At 50.1% G+C, this 20,714-nt stretch overlaps 1 protein-coding gene across 1 annotated transcript in view; it reads left to right on the top strand.

Annotated features, from left to right (window-relative positions):
* The window catches only part of ITGA2 (integrin subunit alpha 2), a 79,864-nt gene that overhangs the window by 32,410 nt on the left and 26,740 nt on the right, over positions 1–20,714 (top strand). The window contains exons 5-16 of the mRNA XM_037145114.2: positions 1,339–1,453; positions 1,615–1,742; positions 4,377–4,525; positions 7,544–7,694; positions 8,213–8,378; positions 10,213–10,289; positions 12,094–12,232; positions 13,085–13,230; positions 14,849–14,992; positions 16,612–16,815; positions 17,560–17,696; positions 20,041–20,180. Coding sequence (XP_037001009.2) covers positions 1,339–1,453; positions 1,615–1,742; positions 4,377–4,525; positions 7,544–7,694; positions 8,213–8,378; positions 10,213–10,289; positions 12,094–12,232; positions 13,085–13,230; positions 14,849–14,992; positions 16,612–16,815; positions 17,560–17,696; positions 20,041–20,180 — 1,696 coding nt within the window. The remainder of the gene's footprint in view (positions 1–1,338; positions 1,454–1,614; positions 1,743–4,376; positions 4,526–7,543; positions 7,695–8,212; positions 8,379–10,212; positions 10,290–12,093; positions 12,233–13,084; positions 13,231–14,848; positions 14,993–16,611; positions 16,816–17,559; positions 17,697–20,040; positions 20,181–20,714) is intronic.

Below are 20,714 nucleotides of genomic sequence, written 5' to 3'. Positions count from 1 at the left end.
TTTTTTCAAGGTGATTAGAACCATCAGCTCGGGGGCGAGGGTATAGGAATCAATAATCGGTATCTGTGACTTGGTGAACAGCCAAACACATCAGTTATGACCTTCCCCTAATTGGCAGGATGAGCCAGTTCTGCAGGGAAAGCCTGGCCTTCTTTGCTCCCTGAGCATGAAAAATGACTGCAGCTGTTGCCTTCTCTTTCACGCTACCAGCAATTAAACCGGGCCCAGTAAATTTCCTTTTGCTCTTCCAATTGCCTTTTGCAAGCCCACACTCTGCTGTTCAGTTTTCATAATTAGTCCACAGCTCAACAGTGAACTTTGTAGCTGCTTTTTAAGATCCTGACTGAACTTCTCTTACTGGTTTTTTCCTTTTCCATCTAATGACTTTCATATTAACCTGATATTTCCCGTGGGACGGCACCAGGAGTCCTTGGCATGGGAGGAGCGCGGAGCAGGGCTGGCTGGGGACCGGGCGGGTGGACACACTCAGCATCGGAGTCTCTCCACGCGGTCCACGGGGTCCTCGGAGAAATACTCTCTAGCAGAGTTTCAAACTGGCCGTTCACGAACCCCATCTGTGTTTGCTTAGCACGGAGTGTTGTTTTTTTTTTAAACAGTGAACTTTCAGACACAATTTGTCCCCTCGGACTCTCCTTGAGGATTCAGGGGATCTGGCGGCCCCTGAGCGGGGCCAGGGGCCTGATTCCTCACTCCCCTTGCCGTCCATACCTGCCCCCCAGTGCTCTTCCAGGTCTCCTGCCTGGCCCTTGGGATGTAGGAGTTTATGGCTTCTGCTGAATAGACCCCATGGAAGGGTGTTCATGAATAACATCGACAGTGGTGCTGGCTGACAGTTCCGTGTGACTTGCTGTTTACCCAGCACCGTTTTGGGTGTTTTATACCTACAGACCCATTTACTCTTCACAGCCTCCTTAAACAAATGGGAGGCATACTGATGTTCATTTTTCACGGGAAGCACCCGAGACACAGTCAACCAAGTGACAGAAAGTGAATGTTGCTCTTCCTCTCCTCCTGGGTGTCCCCTGGAACAGAAGCACCCCTTTTCCCCAGCGTGCTGGGTGACCTGTGGGCTCCCCCTACGCTGACCCCCATCCCTGAGGTCCCAGAGCCCCGCTTCCCCAAGCCTGCCATCCGGCCCAGCACACCCGTCACCCGCCCTCACTTCCGTCTGCCGGGCGCGCTGTCACTCAGAGGCGTTGGTGACCTGTTCATTTCAAGGGATGACGGCCCCTAGGGTGCAGAAGAACGGAGGCGATGGCTGGGTTTCTGGGGCGGAGCCGTCTCCCACGCTCTGTCCTTGCTCCCCTTCTTTTGAAGACGTGCGGCCCCCTGTTTGCGCAGCAGTGCGGGAGCCAGTATTACACAACAGGCGTGTGCTCCGACATCAGCCCCGACTTCCAGCACTTGGCCAGCTTCTCCCCGGCCGTGCAGAGTAAGTGAAGGAGGTGCAGAGGGTCTGGGCAATGCCTTGCGCCAAAGTGGGTGGGGGGCGTTTATCAGCGTGTCGCTCGGGTGTCTCTCACCTCCGTGTTGCTCGGTCGCGTGTGCACATGGTGCGGATTCTGACTCGGTTCCCTCCATCTCTCCTGGCAGCCTGCACATCCTACATAGATGTCGTGGTGGTGTGTGACGAGTCGAACAGCATCTACCCCTGGGAGGCGGTGAAGAACTTCCTGGAAAAGTTCGTGCAGGGCCTGGACATAGGTCCCACAAAGACGCAGGTGTGGACACAGCGCAAATGCATAGATTAACCCAGCCTTACCCCGAGGTAACGGGTCGGAGATGAGACCTTAGCATTTGCATTTGCCACCTCCCCGTGATTGAATGGTGATCCTGAGAGTTAAACAGAGCCTGTCCTCGGGTTATTCTGTCTGTGACTTTGGCCAGTACTGGTCTTTGAACTTGGACTTCTAGTTCTGGCACAGGCATCAGATAAGGGATAGAACATTTTAATCCTCTTTAATCCTCTTCTGTGGTTTGTTTTTTCATCCCCTAACTCATGAATTTATACTATGTTTTAAAATCCAATATGATTTTTTTATACCCGCTGGACTAATAATAAATTTCTTTCCTTTATTCCTTGCTGCTAAACAGTTTTCCTTGAGTTCTGGTATTTTTACAAATCAGTCTGTGCACAGCATAATTCTGCTATTTATTTTGTAGTCTTTTACTCTAGTCTACCCTCCTTTTTATACAGTCAGGTCTCTTCAGTAATGTTGAGCGTTTCTCCATGTTGTAAGGAGTCTTTGCTTTTCTGTCCTTTGAGATGGACAGCCGGAACTCGAGAACAGAAGCTTCACGCTTCTATTAAACTGAGTCACGTTTGGTTTTGGGGTTTTTTGTAGCCTCGCCGGCTCTGCCACTCCAGGGGTCGTCCTCCTTGTGGCAGCGCATTGACCCGCTCTCCACAGGAGCCAGTTCCCAGTGTCACCGTGCGTGTCCTTGGGCTGCCACCAATGCTCTGGTGTCCCGCAGTGACTGACAAGTATTGGGATGTTTTCCAATAAATGCCTTTCAGTCGTCTGTATTGAAGTTTGTTTTTCAGCCTTTTTATGCAGTGTTATAAAAAGTTGTGCCCTGGCTGGTGTGGTTCAGTGGATTGAGCGCAGGCTGTGAACCAAAGGGTCCCTGGTTCAATTCCCAGTCAGGGCACATGCCTGGGTTGCAGGCCAGGTCCCCAGTAGGGGGCGTGCAAGAGGCAACCACACATTGATGTTTCTCTCCCTCTCTTTTTCCCACCCTCCCCCCTCTCTAAAAGTAAACAAATAAAGTTTTTCAAAAAATTGTTAGACTTTTCCCCATTGACCTTGCTTCTCCATGCCAGGAAGAGATTATACCCCCAAAACGGTGAGGGTTTCACTGTGGGCTTTTAGCAGAAACTCCTGTGAAGTAAGACGATGCGTGGCCCTGGTTTCTGGGGAGCGGTTCCGTTCACGCCCTTGAAAGGGAAGCTTCCCCACGCATCTGCTGTCTTCTCCGTCTCTGAGTGGATGACCCCGTAACGCGGCCTGTTTGATGTACAAGTCACTCGAATGGAGTCCATGGCCTTTCTCGTCTTCCCGCCCCGATGCCTCTTCTCCTCTCCAGAGATGGTTTTACCCTTCTTATCACCCAAATGTGACTCTTCTGCAAGTCCTGCTGCACGGCCTCTCCTCACATCCTGTGTCGGCCTTCCCTGTTCCCACACGACGTTCTGGGGCCATTCATGGGACATGCCACCATCTACTCCCCCGTTAGACTTCGAAAGCCTCAGCGTTCTTTTCGGTCTTTCCCTCCCTCTTAAGCCTTACAACGTCCCCTGCAGAGAGGGGTCCGGTAGTATCATGTTTTCGCCATCGTTTGGGAGGAGCCGATGGGCCTCGGAGATCCCGGCTCTGCCCTCCACCTTCCTTCACCCTGTGACCCTGACCCGTCACTGCCACTCCCAGCACTGGGAGCCCCACTCCTCGGCATAGGGGTGCTGCCAGGGCTGAGAGCAGGACAGCAGCGGGAGGGTTTGGCCCTCTTGAGGTAAAGGGTCAGGGTTATGTGCCCGGGCGTCGGGTCCAGACGTTCTTCCACCTCTCCGCCCTCTCCGATCAGACTCTCTCAAACGGCATTCGTCCCGGGTGCAAAGGCAGCGTCTTTGCTTCTCGCGTGTGTGATGAGAGGAAATCCAGTAAATGCATCCAGATTGAGCGTATTGCTTATTAGCCATAACCGATTGTCTTGAACTCTCATTCTCTGCTTGCCATATATTCTCCTGAATTGGTGTATCATCTTCCATATATGGATGCTCGTGTTTACACCCATTGTTAATTAGAAAATTTATATCACTTTTTCCTGTTATTCACTTTATTGTAACATTTATCTATATTGTAATATTATAGGGCAGTGCTTAAAATTTTACAACTGTCGCTCTCGAGAACCAGATCACACACAGCAGCACCTCAGCCCACTCGTCCGCGAGCGCTGCTCGCCACTCACAGCCTCTAACAAAGAACTTACTTCACTGGAAGAAAAATGACTGTTCTTACAAACAGGGCTGAAAATAATTCCCTTAAGCCATCAGCTTTGTCTAAATGCACTTTCTATTTTTTCTAATTTTATTTATTTATTTTAGATAGAGGAAGGGAGGGAGAGAAACATCAATGTGTGGTTACCTCTCACGTGCCCCCCACACACACACTGGGGGACTTGGCCTGCAACCCAGGCATGTGTCCTGACTGGGAATCAAACTGGCGACCCTTTGGTTCACAGCCCACACTTAATCCACTGAGCTACACCAGCCAGGGCTCAATTTTTATGATATTGATCAAATAGGAATGATTTATAACTTAGTTCGCAACCTTTAATGAACTTCTGCTCCCTTGCAGGTGGCGCTAATTCAGTATGCCAACAAGCCAAGAGTCGTGTTTAACCTGAACACTTTTAAATCCAAAGCCAAAATGATAGCAGCAACATCGCAGACGTTCCAGAATGGTGGGGACCTCACAAATACCTTCAAAGCAATTAAATATGCAAGGTGAGTCATGAGGCCGGCAGGCCAGGATTCTGATGAAGTAGAAGTGTTTGTGCCTGAGGAAAAGAAAAGGCAAAAGTAGAATACCTGGGACCCACACCTAAATCAGAAATAGTGAAGAAGAAAGTTTAAATATCCTGTAACTGAAACGCTTTGAAAAGACAGTAGGAAATGATGTTTAAAAATCCTGATTTCTAGGACTTTTTTAGAAGGTAGTTCACATGGCATAATGTAATGAAACGAAAAGACCTTATGTTAAAGCAGTAGGTAGCGGAGCAATCTCAAATTATCAAAGCCACAGGCAACCGGAGCCCAGGGAGGGCTTGATGCAGATGAAGGGGGGCCCAGGGTCTTCAGCGTTAACCACCTAAGACGCGGACCCAGTGGAAGGGACTCGGACGCTCCTCACCCTCCGGGCTGTGTGGCTTCACCTCTGGGCAGCATCCTCACTCTCAGCTCAGAGTCTGTTTTCTCAGCACCACGGAGCTTCGTCGTCACTCTGTTTCGATCAGACACCTTTACAAAAATGCCAGATGCTGCCCTACTGTTAAAAAATAAATGAGAACAATGCACTCACCTTCCTTTAAACCCACTTTCCACCCTGTGCCTCTTATGCATTCTTTCCTCCATCACTATTCATTTCTCAAGTGTCTGGACTTCCTCCCTCGACCTCCGTGAAGCACATGGCTCTGCCCCCAGGCAGGGAGATGGAAGGTGCCCTTCGCCACCCGTCCACACACCGGCCCTGCCTCGAACCTCGTCCTTTCACTTCCCCGGACATTTGACAACAATGAGAACCCACTGCTTCCTGTCCTGTTGCCAGGTCCCCACAAATGTCTAGAATCCCCGCCAACTTTTTGTCGACGGTTTTGCCTCTACACTGTGGCTCCTTGTCCTGTGTTTCCTGCACTTGACAGAGCCCTCTGTTTCCCCAGCGCTTTTCTCTGAGGCACTGTGTCCATTCCCGTGACCCGGCCCTGTGTGGGTCACCGCGTGGCTGCGCGGTCAGCTCAGCACCCTCCCGGAGCGCACAAAGCAGCCAGCTGATGCTGCTTCACTTTATCCACAGTGTAGGGTGCTTTTCAAATCCGGGCCTCCTGAACTACTGGCCTGATTCTGTCTCTGACCCCTGCTCATAGCTTCTGTCATTGGCATTCTTGGCCACGCCCCTTCCTCCAGGCCTGGAGACGGAGAATTCAATGATGCGTCTGTCCCTTCTGTGCCGCTGTAGGCCACGCATCCCGTCAGTCACTGCATCCCCGCGTTTCTGTTCCGATTTTCTCATCTCCGCTCCTTCTTTTTCCTGCGTGTTCACTACACTGTAGTTACTGCTTCTGTCAACTGGTGACTCTCCATGGGCCTCAAAGGCCTGCAGAAGACCGTGGGTGACTTGAAAAGGGGCCAAGAGTTAAGAAGTTCTTTTGAAATACTGTGTCAGACATAAAAAAGCCACTAAAAAGTTAATGGCCTTGATTATATCAAAATATAAGATTTCTGTGCAGAATTCAAAAGATCAATAAGTTGAAATTACTTACAATATATATGACAAAGAATAATTTTCTTTATTAACAAAATATCTTACTAGTCACTAAGAAACTGATGAACACACCAAAAAATGTGGACAGATATAAAAAATATAGAGTTCCTAGAGAAAAATACAAATGGATAATAAACATATAAAATTCTCATTATTTCTTCATAAAAATACGTATTAAAACTATAACTATGAATTATTTGTCACTTCTCAGAATGCCCCAAATTTAAAGGTTTAACAGTCTTCATTGTTCCAGTCGGGGCACATGCCTGGGTTGCAGGCCAGCTCCCAGCAGGGGACTCATGAGAGGCAACCATACGTTGATGTTTCTCTCCCTCTCTCCTTCCCTTCCCCTCTAAAGATAAATAAATAAAATCTTTAAAAAATAAAAGTAAATAAACAATCTTCATTTTTAAGGAAAGGAGGCAGGGAAATGTATTGTCATACGTTCATGATAATATAAATCACTTGAAAGTTTTGAAGGTCCATTTGGAACTACCTGTCAAAATTGGAAATGTATATACGCCTTGTTCCAGTTATTTAATTGTACATGTACGTTTGAAAAAGCAAACCCAGATACACAAGGGCGTTTATTACAGCGTTAGTGGAGAAGTTCAAAGTGGCCTAAACGCCCGGAAACCGGGAATCGGCTCCACAGCTGGAACACCTCCCAACGCTGCAACGTCCGGCAGGCGAAGGAGAAGGAGTGAGGGTGTCCCTCCTGCTGACGGAGGGAAAGGACTCTGTCACCAAGGCTCCCCTCCCGACCACGCCCTGTGCAGGGGAGTCCCACCTGCGGCCTGTGGGCCACAGGCAGCCCAACACAAAACCGTCAATTTATGTAAAACACAATGAGACTTTGTGTGACTGTGTGTCCCACTGTATTAAATGTGGCCCGGGACACCCCTTCCTCCTCCAGCGCAGCACAGAGACACCAGGAGGTTGGACAACCCTGGTTTCGGGGGTGGACAGCCCATATCCATGGAGACAGAACATTTTCTGGGACACACGACAGGAAACTAGCGAGCACTTTCAGGATGGGAGCTCCGTGTCAGGTCTTCATTGTATGTCTTTCCAAATGCTTTTTTACTGCATACACCTGCTTTAGAAAAAATCGCATTGAAAAAGTAAATTCCGATTCGATGAGTAAAATTTGACAACTTCGAGTATTTTTGATGTTGATTAGTATTAATGAATTTAATTTTATCAGAAGGTAATTCTAAGGGTTCCTGATGTAAGTACACGTGTGCACACACGTAACACACACCATGGAACCCATGGAAATTCCTTCTGTGGCCTAGCAAGAGTTCCATGTTTATGTTCCTCTACAAGCTGCCAGCCCTCAGCAGGTCTCCAGGCTGACGTGGAGGGAAGACCTCAGTCACGATGGGCTGGGCTCAGAGTGGTTTTGTGTGTCTGTTCCCAAGAAGAGGCCCCCGTTTTAACGTCTTGTGCTGGTGGTGAGTCTTTAATTCTGTCTGCCCCAGGGACTTCGCTTACACGCCGGAGGCAGGGGGACGGCCAGGCGCGACCAGGGTCATGGTGGTCGTGACCGACGGGGAGTCGCATGACGGCTCCATGTTGAAAGACGTCATCGAGCAGTGTAACGAGTACAACATCCTGAGGTTCGGCATAGCAGTAAGTGCCTTTCTGTGCCTCCTCCCCGGGGGGGCATGCTCACTGACTTTAGAGAGAGGGGGAGGGAGCGGGAGAGAGAAACCTGTTGAGGTGAGAGACAAACACCGATTGGGTGCCCCCCGTGTATACCCTGACTGGGGATTGAACCCGCATCCCAGGCCTGTTCCCCGACTGGGAATTGAACTGGCGACCTTTTGGTTTGTGGGACAACGTCCAGCCAACTGAGCCACACCAGCCAGGGCTAAGTGCTTTCTTTTAGTTATCCTTCCATGGATGGGTACATGTTCCTTTGTAACATCACTTCCCAAGACTGCCTTTCTCATCGGTTCGCAAAGCTTGATGTAAAAGAATTTTTTTACCCTGTTTCTGCTTCTTGCTGGTGGCAGTCCTGTCAATCAGGGGGGTGGGGTTCCCTCGTCCAGAGGGTCGGTGATGGTCAGGAATTGCCCAGAGACCGCTGCGGGTCACACTGAAGCACGGTGACAATGGCCATTCCCCCTTCTCCCTCTCTTTTCAAGGTTCTAGGGTACCTAAACAGAAATGCCCTTGATACGAAAAACTTAATAAAAGAAATTAAAGCCATTGCCAGCATTCCAACTGAAAGATACTTCTTCAATGTGTCCGACGAGGCAGGCCTACTGGAGAAGGCCGCAACGATAGGAGAGCACATTTTCAGCATCGAAGGTAAAAGGAGTCCTCGCAGCTGCCTGCTTCCAAACACCCCTTCCAAGAACTCGCAGTTCTGGCCGCATGCTTGCTCTGTGAGTGGTCACGTGTGTGCCTCGTACGAGAAGAACTCTTACAAGTCAGTAAGCAAAGTAGGCAGATATTGTGAATAAGCGTCTTACACAAGATGAGATACAAATGGCCAAGAAACATAAGAACATCTTCCCAATTATTTAAAAGCATAAATTAAATCCCTGTGACTTGGTGTGTAAAAGATAACAGAGATTAGTCATGTTTAATTTTGGACTGACTATGGGGAAGCAAGAAGCTCAGACTTGATGACGTTATAAATTCTATAACATTTGGGAAGAACTTACCTTTTGGCGCTGGTGTTTTTATAATTGTAAGAAGTTTTACTTTTTAACACTGTGTTACCTAATTTCACAAATTTTGGGATTTGTTTATAAACATGTATCCTTTTAAAATTAGAAAAATGCGGTGAAAATTGTCAGTAGTTAGGGCTTCAAGGAGGCATCTGTCCAATCGACAACAGCACACTGACGGCCCCAGAAGGTCCAGCCAGTGCAGAGATGGCCCGTGTTCCAGATGTCACTTGTAGACACGACTGGGACACAAACTCCAGTTGGGAAAAAGGCCCATATGACCCCAGACCTGGCTCCTTACGGTGAACCCAAATAACTACTGGCAGTAAATAGCATATTTTATTGAGCACCTACTATATAATGAGTACTGCTTCTGAAACCAGGTCCAAGGGAGTTGGATCAACTCAGTATTCATTCCTAAGTCACATCTTAGTCTCCTAATTGTCCACTGGAAAGTCCTATCCAAAAAGTCATATTGCTTCTTAAATGTCCCATGGGGCTCCAGAATTGTTTAGATCATTGTCAAAATCTCACATGCCCTGGAATGAAGTTATTTGGCTGCCTATTGTCATAATTTTGTTCTTCTGTGGTGGCATGAGTGTGAACAACCTTGATGCCGTCTGAAAGCTCCCTACAAATGAGCGTGTGTGTTACCTGCCAGGACGAGGTTGGGGGCAGCTCTGCGGCACTGTAGTGAGAATGATCCCTACTCATGCCGCGTCAATGATCACATCCTCTAAACAAGCTACTGAGTCGCGGGGTACAGTTGGTCTCCTCGCTGTAAAAATGGCGCTCCAAGAATTCAGCTCTATGTTTGCCAGGATTAATGAGACCCATTGTGACCACGATGTGTGGAAACGATGCTAATTGAGTCTCCTGGGGCTGAGTTGGAGGCACCGCATGTGCTGAACTGGGTCAAACTCCCCGGGGAAGGGGGCTCATTCCTGCTCAGCCTTGACTGCTGGTCCCTGCAGGCTGACCCCCGCACCTGTCAGTATCGTGGGCACCGCACATCACCTGCCACCTGAGATGGGCGCACACTTATTAGTTCCGACATTTAAAAGCTAAATGTTAGTACCAATATTTAAAGCTGAAAGTGCAGAGAATTTCTTAGCTAGTAATGATAGGCTATTTTCGAAAAGGCCATCGGCTCAGTTTTCATCTCCCCCATCCCCTAAATTGAGTGTCCTTTGCCATCTGAAACTTCATGTCAATAAGCGTGTTCCTACGTAATCAAGAGTAATGACAACGTGAAGCTCTGCTGAGGAAATAGTGAGGATTTCCACGTCTGCTGGGATACTTCCTTAGTGATCTCTCCGACCTGCCAGCTCTGTATTTGTGAGCAAACCTCAGAACCTCAGGAGTGTGTGTGTGTGAGTGTGTGTGTGTGTGTGTGTGTGTGTGTGTGATTGAAGAATCGACTCAGAATTGATGACTGCCATCTAATTCTGGAAACTGCCACTTCCCAGGCACTGTTCAAGGAGGAGATAAGTTCCAGATGGAAATGTCACAAGTGGGATTCAGCGCAGACTACGCTCCTGAAAACGTGTGTATATCATGTGTGACTTCCTGCTGTGGTGTCATTAGACCCAACCCTTGTGGGCGTGGTAGCTGTGCCCCTCCCCTGGGAAACACAGCCACCTGGTGACCTACAGTTATGACTCCCAGTCAGAGTCATAACTACTTGTGCTGCTGACTTGCCACCTAAACACGAAGGGTTAATCATGCCTTCCCTTCCCGATTTCACAGGGATTTTGTATGCAAAAAAAAAGATGATCATGTACAAGGAAGCCTTTGAGTGCTCAGAATGGGCACGACGTTAATTCGGGGTATTATCATTGCAGGAATTTCCTTTGGACTAACTAACTAGCCACTGATCAAAGCCACTGATCTTTGTCCCCAGCGTCCTTGCTGAGTCGTCACGTCTCCCTCTGAGAGTGGAGACAGGAAACAGTTGAAAAGGGAAGGAGTTAGGAAAGCGTGATGAGGCGGGACGTCTTCTTAGCTCAGGGAAGGCTGTTCTCCGGAACAGCCGTCTCCCAGGCCTCCGAGTCCAGGTCTGCCCGGGGTTGTGAGGGAGCCGCAGCAGGAGGAGGGGACACCTCGAAATACTCAGGGGCAGCGTGCACTCAGCAGAGTGCATCAGAAACACGGACCATTTTCTCCCTGGAGGTAAAGGTGCTGACGCTTCCTGGGTTACCAGTCTTCAGAGATACTTGTACAAGTCATGGGTCTTCCCCCGACAGAACTCTTAACACAAGCTTCTGAAGGCTTTGGAGTCTCCCTGAGGCCCCTTGCCATTCCCTAGATTCTGAATCCTGGATTTACGATGGTCACTCACATGGTTACATGGTCTCCTGCTCTCAAATCCAGCATTGCCCAATTTGCTATTTTTTAATGGCTCATATTTTTCAGTTCAAAATTTTTCCTGATGTGTAAGATCAAAAATTTAGAAATAATAAATCCCATCTCCATCACCCCTGTGTTCTTCAAAAACTCGCAGGTTTGACTATTCAGGTCAGGGTACAGTCCGGCCACACTAGCTGGCGTCCTCCGCCCGCCCCCACCGGGGCTGGCCCGTGGCAGTTCCCTGACATTAGATGGGCTATCACACCCATCTAATGGGCACCCTGTTTAAAAAAGATTTTATTTGTTAGTTTTTAGAGAGAGAGGAAGTGAGGGGGAAAGAAAGGGAGGGAAACGTTGATGTGAGAGAGAAATGCTGATGAGTCACCTCTTGTACGAGGCCAGACCGAAGAGCAAACCCACAGCCCGGGCATGCGCCCTGACCAGGAGTCCCAGCGGCCACTTTTCGGTTTATGGGATGATGCTGCAACCAACTGAACCACACTGGTCAGGACCAATGTAGCAGGACCAATGTGGCTTGTGTAGCTGTGCTGTTTTCAAGTAGAGGGGACAGGAGAGAGATGATGGGGGCGCATTTCCTGTTTCTCGAGCTGCCTTGCACCCCACTGGGCGCTTCTCTGCGAGTCCCTGAGACTGGAGGCTCCTGGTGACTCCTCCCCAAAGGCTCGCAACTTCGGACTTCGCCAACGGGCGGCTTCCAGTGGAGGTCTGAGTTTGGCCGTACGCCCCTCTGATTATCGCTCATTATAGAGCTTTGTCTATGTGGTGCATGATAGCAAATAAAGCCACGGGAGTGTGACTGCGGGAAGGCTCATTTCCCAGCACAACAGCAATTCTGTAATAGATCACAGACATTTGTGTGATATCACCTCATCGTGCTTAGGTTTTTCTTAGACAAGGCAGCTGATTTCAGCGTTCTGCCTGTGCTGAGTTCTTATGTTTAAAGGAGATTTGTTGCCCTCTTCGTTTTTCCATTGTTCCAGGATGTTCTGATGCTGGGTGCCGTCGGCGCCTACGACTGGAGCGGAACCGTGGTTCAGCAGATGCCTCACAGGCGTCTGATCTTCCCCAAGGAAGCCTTCGAGGAGATTCTGCAGGATAGAAACCACAGCTCCTACCTAGGTGAGGCACGCAGCACCGGGCTCCGAAACCTGACGCCCCTTCCTGTCAACGAGCCGCTGCCGGGTCTCAGGGTCAACTCAGCAGGGCCTTAACTGTCATCTACTTATTCGTTTATTATACAGTCTTTGTGTCTCCAACCAGACCTCAGCCCATAACCCCTTAACGAAACCTGTGTTACACTCGCTGATCTCCTCTGGCTCTCTGGGTGGTGATGGTCCTGGGTTTCTCCAAAGTGGAAATGGTTTCTAAAAGCCAACACAGCGAGCGATGGTCGTGCATAAATTCAGAGTCCTCGGTCTTCTGTTCCCAGGACAGGCCGCCTCTGGTTTTGCACACTTACTCTGGGGCAGCGCCTGAGCTGTCAACAGACATTTACATGAACATTGAGACCCTTCCAGTGGCCCTTGGAGGGGGGCCCTGAGAGGGGGGATCTCATCGTCCCCATTGTGCCTCTGAGAGCCAGCGAGCCTAATAATTGCCTCGAGGTGAGAGATCCAGCGTCGGGGGGCGGGGGGGACTGTCCGACTCCCAGGCCTGTGTTCTCCCCACTCTGCACCTCTCCCTTTTTACCCATTTGGTGACTCGTTAGAGAAACAGTCGTGGCAGGCCGGGTACATGAGTGGCTGGTGGGAGGGACAACCCAGAACCTGGAGTCCGATGTGCTGCCTGCGCAGGGCAGGGCCGTGGGTCAAAGTGCAGGTGCAGCTCATCCCAGAAACAGCTGGATGTGCCCTGGGTGGCAGGCTCGGGACACGGAGCTGCGCCTCGCAGCTCTTGCGAGGGGCCTCTGGCCGCCTCTGCCAGGGGAGCCCGTCCGGGCCACCTACTAGTCCGTGACCCCGTCTCTCCTAGGTTACTCTGTGGCCGCCATCTCTACTGGAAAGGGGGTCCGCTTTGTCGCGGGTGCTCCTCGGGCAAATTACACCGGCCAGATAGTGCTGTACCGTGTCAGCGAGAGCGGCAACGTCACCGTTGTTCAGGCTCACAGAGGCGACCAGGTAAAGAGCCCGTCATTTAGCAGGTGACACTGACTGCAGGCAGAGCTGGGGCAGGCGGGCAGGCGGGGGGAGACCGGCGCTCCCTCAGGGCCTGCCCTGTGACTCAGCCATCTGCGTTTGCTCCAATGTCCCCGAAGTCTTCCCAGCAGCGAGGGGACCTGCCGCTTCCTCCTGCCAGGCTCCGCAGAGGTCGACTAGCGTCCCAGGTCACGTCGCTTTCACGGGTGGACCTGCCGTCCAAACCCAGTCCCAGCTGGCCTCATAGCCTGTGACGTTTGTCCACTCGCTACTCCACACTTTCAACTCCCGGGTTGAGAACTCGGGGCATCATTTAGCCGCAACGATGAACACCCAGCCACTGGTCAGTGGGCAAGCCCCTGCCAGGAGCCGAGGGTTTGGAGGAGAAATAATGAGAAGGGAGTGGGGTCCCGTCGCTCAGAAAGGGACTCTCCTCTCGGCCACTTTCCCCTGAGGTGTGACAGTTTCATAGTAAATGGCTCCAACTGTCTTGGGCGCGGCCCTTGGGAGCAAAGGTGAGCAGACAGATAGACTCTATCTGAGCAGCTTGGACCCGTGGCCCAGGCACCTATGAGTGATGAGCATTATGGGTCTCCAACGGCCCCCCAAAATTTTCTCCCCGTGTTGGAGAAAGCGACCTGCGCAGATTTCTCTTCTGTGGGAGTGACTCCAATCCCACGGTCTCTGGGTTTTCCAGGACTAGGAAGACCTGAGTCTTCAACTTTCTTCACCACAGACCAGTTGTGGTCACATACTTTTCCCTCCTCTTTAATATTTTGTAAAAGGGTGCTTTGATTTTGAAGGAAAAAAAAACAATGAAAGTGTTGCAGAAGAAATCATTTCTTACTCGTTTCCAAACGCTTCAGAGGTATTCCCGGGGCGTGCGCCGAACACGCCCGAATGGGACGAGCATTCGGATTCCTCGCTTGTCTCCTTTCACTTCCTTTCCCTCTAACTGCCCCACCCCAACCTGTCCAGGGATGACCCTCCTGTCCCCGATCAGGCCAGGGACACCGACCTCACCCACGTTGTCTGCCCCTCTCCACTCGGAACACTCCTTGGCGTCTTTAAGGATGCCATGCCTGCAATACTCGATCTTCCGAAGCCTTCCTGACTCCCTGCGACCCGGCCACACGATACTTGGTCCTCTCCTCTATTAGAACACCTTTTTCCACGGAAACACGGCATTTCTTCCCCCTTTCTCTCCTCTTCCCCCTTTTCTCTGGAACACACCTGCTGTGGCTGCCAAGTGTGGCCTTTGACCCACCAGCATCAGAAACACCCAGAGGGTTTATAAAAATACTGCTTTCGGGACCTTATCCCAGGCATTGCCTCAGAATCCCTAGAAGTGGGTCTCAGGAATCAGTATTTTTACAGGTATTTTCTTGGTGGTCTGTGTGTACCCTGCGGTTTAAGAGCTGAGTATGTGACGATGATGCAGCCTGAGAGAAGGGGATGTTTTCCATCTGTAGGTTTCTAGCACCTTCCCAGGAGTAAGCACCCACTTTGCTTTTGTCGAATGAGGAAGCACAAGGTCAGTGTGATAGCAGGACGGTGCGGGTCCCAGGAATCCTGAGGTGGCTGTGCTGTCTCGCTCCAGATCGGCTCCTACTTCGGCAGCGTGCTGTGTGCGGTCGACGTGGATGGAGACGGCGTGACGGATGTGCTCCTGGTGGGGGCGCCCACGTACATGAACGACCTGAAGAAGGAGGAAGGGCGGGTCTACCTGTTTACCATCACGAAGGTAACAAAACCGCTGCGCCAGCTTTATCAGTGTTAGTTTTGGTAAATAAGAGTTAATCTGCACTTTTGCATTTACTTAAAGAGAATCTATTATCACTGAATAATGATTTTCATGTATAGTATGGATCGTATGTCTTCATTTTAAGGATGTCACCATTTAGTTGTAATTTTTAAAATTACATGAATCTAGAACTTAATGTATTACGCACGAACATTTTCCACAAGAGGTCTTTAATATGTATTCTCTTACACAAATAAAGTCGTTGTGAGTGCATATCATTTTTAAGTACACGCACATGCACGCACACAAACATCTGTGTACTCTCCAAGTACCTTACCCAATTATTCTTCTTTGCTGTAAAGAAATAATGATAACAGCTCAAAGTAATCTTACTAACCTGTCACCTGAAATGGGCAGATTGTGCCAGGCACTTTGGAAACCTCCGTATAATCCTAGACGCTTTCTGTATTCATTTAGTCAGGAAATTCCATTGCTTAGTGTAACATTTAGGTACATGTTCAACTGTTGAACTTTCCAGTCCTTGCACATAGAACTCAGCATTCTCTAACACAGAAGAACAGTTTTTCCAACTCAAAGACAAAGCTCTCTACATCCATCCACATAAGGACCGTGATGTGGAAATTTGATGACCACAGAGAAGAGGGAGGGAGAAGAGGAGCTGCTGTTGATACAGTAAATACTGTGTTATTGATGTGGTGTTTTGCCCTGACTTACTTATTTAAATTAATGTGAAATTACCTTGAGCAGAAGCAATTAAAACCATTCTAAAGACTATAGAGAATGTATAGTTGAGCATCTAATAAGGAAAGGGCGTACCTATTTGGTTGAAAAGGTACCAGATCTCAGTTTCTTAAATAGTTCTTGCTTGTCAGCTGTTCTGAATTATCACTAACTGCAGAAGGTGAGAAGATCCAGTACCTTCTCAAACTTGGCAGCAAACCAATTCCAGAGGGTGATTGTGGAGGAGAAAGGATCAGCACTGATCCAGTTCCATGGTGACCAGTGTTGCTTTTCTTGTGAAGTCATGACGTATTTCCATTCGTCATTTCAAAACCTGTCGCAACATCTGTGTCTTTCACAAGGAAATGGATTTCCTTTGGGTGGGATTATTTAGTGTTTCTTATAATGTATATTAACAGTCTCTTTGTTCACTTCCTATACCATTATAATGATGCCATTGTATAGTAAGTTTTATATAAAGGTCTAAAATTAAGGTATTATATTTTATTTTGCCTGTACATTAATTGTATCCAGAACATTCAATTTTCACCAGAAAAATTTTAAATCGAGAGGTTTAGAAACAGTTAAAGATGTTCATCCTGAGGGGGAAAGGAAATAAAGGAATGGATATTTTAGGTAGTTTGTGTCACTAAGGAGAATTCCCTCCTTTCACCTTGACTTATGACCCCACGTCCTATGACCTCACTTACAAAAGTTATTACTTGAAATTCTTATCAGGTTTGGAGAATTTTGAGTTCGAGGTTTACAGCTCTAGGCACATTTACCAGTTTGCAAATCGGCTCGGCCATCATTTGCTGTAAATTTTCATTGCAAACACGGTCAGGTTGGCTCTAATCCTGCCCTTTTCCCTTTGCAAGGGTGTTTTGAATTGGCACCAGCTTCTGGAAGGCCCCGAGGGCGTTGAAAATGCTCGGTTCGGCTCGGCCATCGCGGCTCTCTCGGATGTCAACATGGACGGCCTTAACGATGTGATTGTCGGGGCGCCCCTGGAAAACCACAACTCCGGGGCCGTGTACATCTACAATGGCCACGAGGGCACCATCCGCACGAAGTGCTCCCAGGTGAGGCGTGGGTTTCATGGCGGCGTGTTCACGCTTTGGTATCATGTGCCAGAGCAACAGGCAATTACCCGGACCCTCCGCTCCACGCTTCTCATCTTACAGCTGTATCCCCTCATTCCACGTATTCCCTCATTCCACGTATCCCCTCTCATCATATCTCATCTCCACGTATCCCCTCATTCGGTCACTGCTCAGCGAGCTCCTACCAACGGCCAGGACTGTCCTAGGCTTTGCGGACGCTGCAGAGACCCGGGCGAACGTCTGCTCTTCTCGGATCTTACTGATCCGCTCTTGTGGACCAGACAGAGGAAAAATAAGATAAATAAGATAAAGAGTTCCAGATAGTAATAAATGAGAAGGAATACTTTCAATGAAACAGGGAATAAGCTTTTGGGGATGGGAGGTATCAGGTGTTTCAGAGGGGGAGGGGAAGCACCTTGGAGTAGAGACCTAAAGGAAGGGAAGCCAGATTGGACTCGGACTTGAACTTGATCAGCTCCTTCCCAAGCTGCTGCTCCTCCACTGCAACTGCTGGTTTGTGATTTTATGTTAAAAGATTCGTGCTGTTTCTCTGATGAAAACGTGGCTTCAAGAATGAAAAAAAGATCAGATAAGGAGAGCCTGAAAAATCAGTGGGGTTTTACGGAGACCGAGGCCCCCTGGGCGTGGCCGTGTAGAGAAGGTGAGGGGCTGTCCGTCTCAGTTGCTGCGCCCCGTAATTTCATGTCACGCGTGTCCTTTCAGAAAATCCTGGGATCCGACAGAGCCTTCCGGAGCCCTCTGCAGTTCTTCGGCAGGTCCTTGGACGGCCACGGAGATCTCAATGGGGACTCCATCACCGACGTGTCCGTGGGCGCCTTCGGGCGCGTGGTTCAGCTCTGGTGAGTCGGGGAGAGCCAGGCACGGGGCAGCGGGAGACGCCAGGCCTGAGAAGCAGGTAGACCGCTGTGCCGGTCACGCAGGAACACCACATGCTCTGCGCTGTCGGAGACGCTGGGACACCAAGGTGTCTTGGTCGGCATAGAAGGAGCGCATTTCCCCCGGTAGGGGATAGAAACCACTTGCTCCACATCAGCTTCCGGGGCCTCTTCTCTCTGTGCACGTGGAGGCGAGCAGGGCACAGACAAAGCCCAGGAAGCGGTACCCAGGGACCTGAGATCCCCAAGCAGCCTGACCTCACTCCGCCCAGGGCCTCCGGGCAGCCTGTGGGGAGTGGCCTAGACACTCCGAGCGCTCAGACCACGCGAGGGGGGTGCTGCTCCTCGTGTGGTTAACAGGCACCTTTCAGAATTATTAGTCACCAGCAAGAAGCTGTTATGTAGGTCTAGTGACCTCCCCGTGAACCCCGGAGGAGCTGAGGAGCAGGGACCGTTAGGGATTCGGGGGCCATGTGGTTCAAGGACGAAAATAAGCACGCAGGGCCGGTGCGGAAAGGGAATCAGAGAGAAACCGAGAGCTCGATCAGGAGTCCCCGGGGGTCGCTCACTGTTGCTGTTGAAAAACGTGCTTTCGGTGTCCAAGTGCCTGAGGAACAAAAAGCCCACAGGATGTCGTTTCTCAGTGCGGTGATTCTGTTTAGAGGGTCTCACTTGTGGTTTTAAAGCACAAAATGCATTGTTTTAATGAAATCTTTGTGTGGAAAAATGAAACCCGAGGGTCAGGTTTAAGACTTTAAAAACAAGGAAGCGTTTACTGAATAAAATCAGTTAAATCAGTGAAGAGTCGCACCCCATTGGAAAGTGCAGGGTGTAATGACGTGACATGTGACTGACGTCAAGCAATAGGACTCCCACCTCCAGTGGACGTCACCGTGGCCACCAGGGTGGGCTCCCGTCCCGCTGCTCCTGTAGCCAGCGGTGGCCGAGCCTTTCTCCTGGAAGGCGACTTTGATACTTTAAAACAGTCAAGACACATGAAGTCAGTTTATTGAAGTTCAGTCAAGCTGGGTCAAGGGCATGTTGTGGTCTCATTCTTAGAAGGTGCCGAGACAGGTTTTTCTGGGTGACTTCCTGAGAATAATGTTTACTTTTTTAAAGATTTTATTTATTTATCTTTAGAGGGGAAGGGAAGGAGAGAGGGAGAGAAATATCAATGTATGGTTGCCTCTTGTGTGTCTCCCGCTGGGCCTGCAACCAAGGCATGTGCCCTGACTGGGAATCAAACCGCGATTGTTTGGTTCACAGGCCCACGCTCAATCCACTGAGCTACACCAGCCAGGGCCTGAGAATAATTTTTTAAAGACAAGACAAAGTAATTGCCATTCCTACTGGGACAAGTGCTGGGATCCCAGGACCTGATGACAAGACCCCCCCCAGACACTGCAGACTGAGTGGGTGTGTGGGCAGGCTGCGTCGCTCACGAGACGCTTTCTGGCTGCTTTTCGGGGGCCTGGTAGATGCTTGAGAAACTATCAAAATAACTTTTCAACAGACTCACACCCTGAAATTAAAAGGAAATGTTTTTTCTGTCTTCTTGGAGTCCGTTTAGGAACAGGGAAATTATCGATGTCTGCTTGCTGCTTTGTAAATCACTGAAGGGGTGTACAAGGGGTCGCCTGGTGAAGGACAAATCCCACCGGGCATGCGATGAAGGCGCCGTGGGCTCTCACAGCTCACGTGCCACTATTTCCTGCTACCTGTCACTCAGTGAAGTTGCACACGTCTTCGTGTCTCAGACTCTCCTCTGCTGAGTGGCCGCGACGTCTGTCCTGCCTGTTGCATGGGCGTGTTGTAGAAGCAATGGGGCCACGTGTATAGAGAGCCCTTCAGAGAGCTCACAGGTGGAGCACCTTGCCCAGGTGGCCCTGGCCGGTGTGGCTAAGTGGGTTGGAGCATCACCCCGTGCACCAAAAGGTTGCGGGTTCAGTTCCTAGTCAGGGCACTTACCTAGGTTATGGGTTTGATCCATAGTTGGGGGTGTAGACAGGAGGTAGTCAATCGATGTTTCTCGCATAGCTCAATCTCTCTCTCTCTCCTGCCCCTCTGTCTCCCCCACTCCTACTCTCCCCACCCGCAACCTTCCCCTGTCTCTGAAAGTGTCCTTGGGTGAGGATAAAAACAAACAAAACAAAAAACATGACCCCTCCACCATCTTAGAGCTTTCCGATATAAAATACTGCTGGAGTGCCGAGACAGTGGTGGAGAGCATAACTGGAAACGGTGGCCCTGGTCCCCTGTGTGGCCCCCAGCAGCGCGGCCATCGACCTGTTTCCACTGCATCTTTCAGGTCGCAGAGTATCGCTGATGTGTCTATAGATGCCTCATTCACACCAGAGAAAATCTCCTTGTCCAACAAGAACGCCGAGGTGCACCTGGGGCTCTGCTTCAGCGCCAAGTTCAGGCCCCCTGAGCAGGACAGCCAAGTGGGTGAGTGGACTCGCAATAACCCGTGTGGAGGCAGGTTTGCTTGAAGGCCTTCAGTCCTGAATGCAGCTTGCGCTTTGGGTTTGCAACCAAAAGAAATGAGGGTTTTACTTGCAGACACTTCGATTGCCACATATGCGCTGTGCCTGGGAAGGGCTCACCGGGCGGGGAGCTTTCTGGGCGTGTCCAACCCGCAGCCCGTGGGCCGTATGCAGCCCGGGATGGCTATGAAGGTGGCCCAACACAAAATCGTAAATCTACTTAAAACCTTTTGTTTTCTGGCCCCTCAGTTTTTGTTAGTGTTTGTGTGTTTAATGTGTGGCCCAAGAGGCCAGAAGGTTGGACACCCCGAGTGGCCTTCCTCCGTCATCCCCACAGGGGACAATCTGCTGCACGGAGCTGCAGCCTCTATGCCATAGTCACGGGGCCACCCAACTGTACCCCTCGGGTGTCTCTGCCCCCCAGGCCCCTCCGTGAAACCTGGGCTGGCCCCACTTCCCCTTCCTGCGCCCCCGTGGGCCTCTGTGCCGTGGCCGG

Source organism: Artibeus jamaicensis, unplaced genomic scaffold, assembly GCF_021234435.1.
Source record: "Artibeus jamaicensis isolate MK-2021 breed Jamaican fruit bat unplaced genomic scaffold, CSHL_Jam_final scaffold_369, whole genome shotgun sequence".
In the NCBI taxonomy this organism is placed as follows: domain Eukaryota; kingdom Metazoa; phylum Chordata; class Mammalia; order Chiroptera; family Phyllostomidae; genus Artibeus; species Artibeus jamaicensis.
The sequence above is the reverse complement of the archived record's forward strand: the minus strand, read 5'-3'. Positions and strand labels throughout refer to the sequence as shown.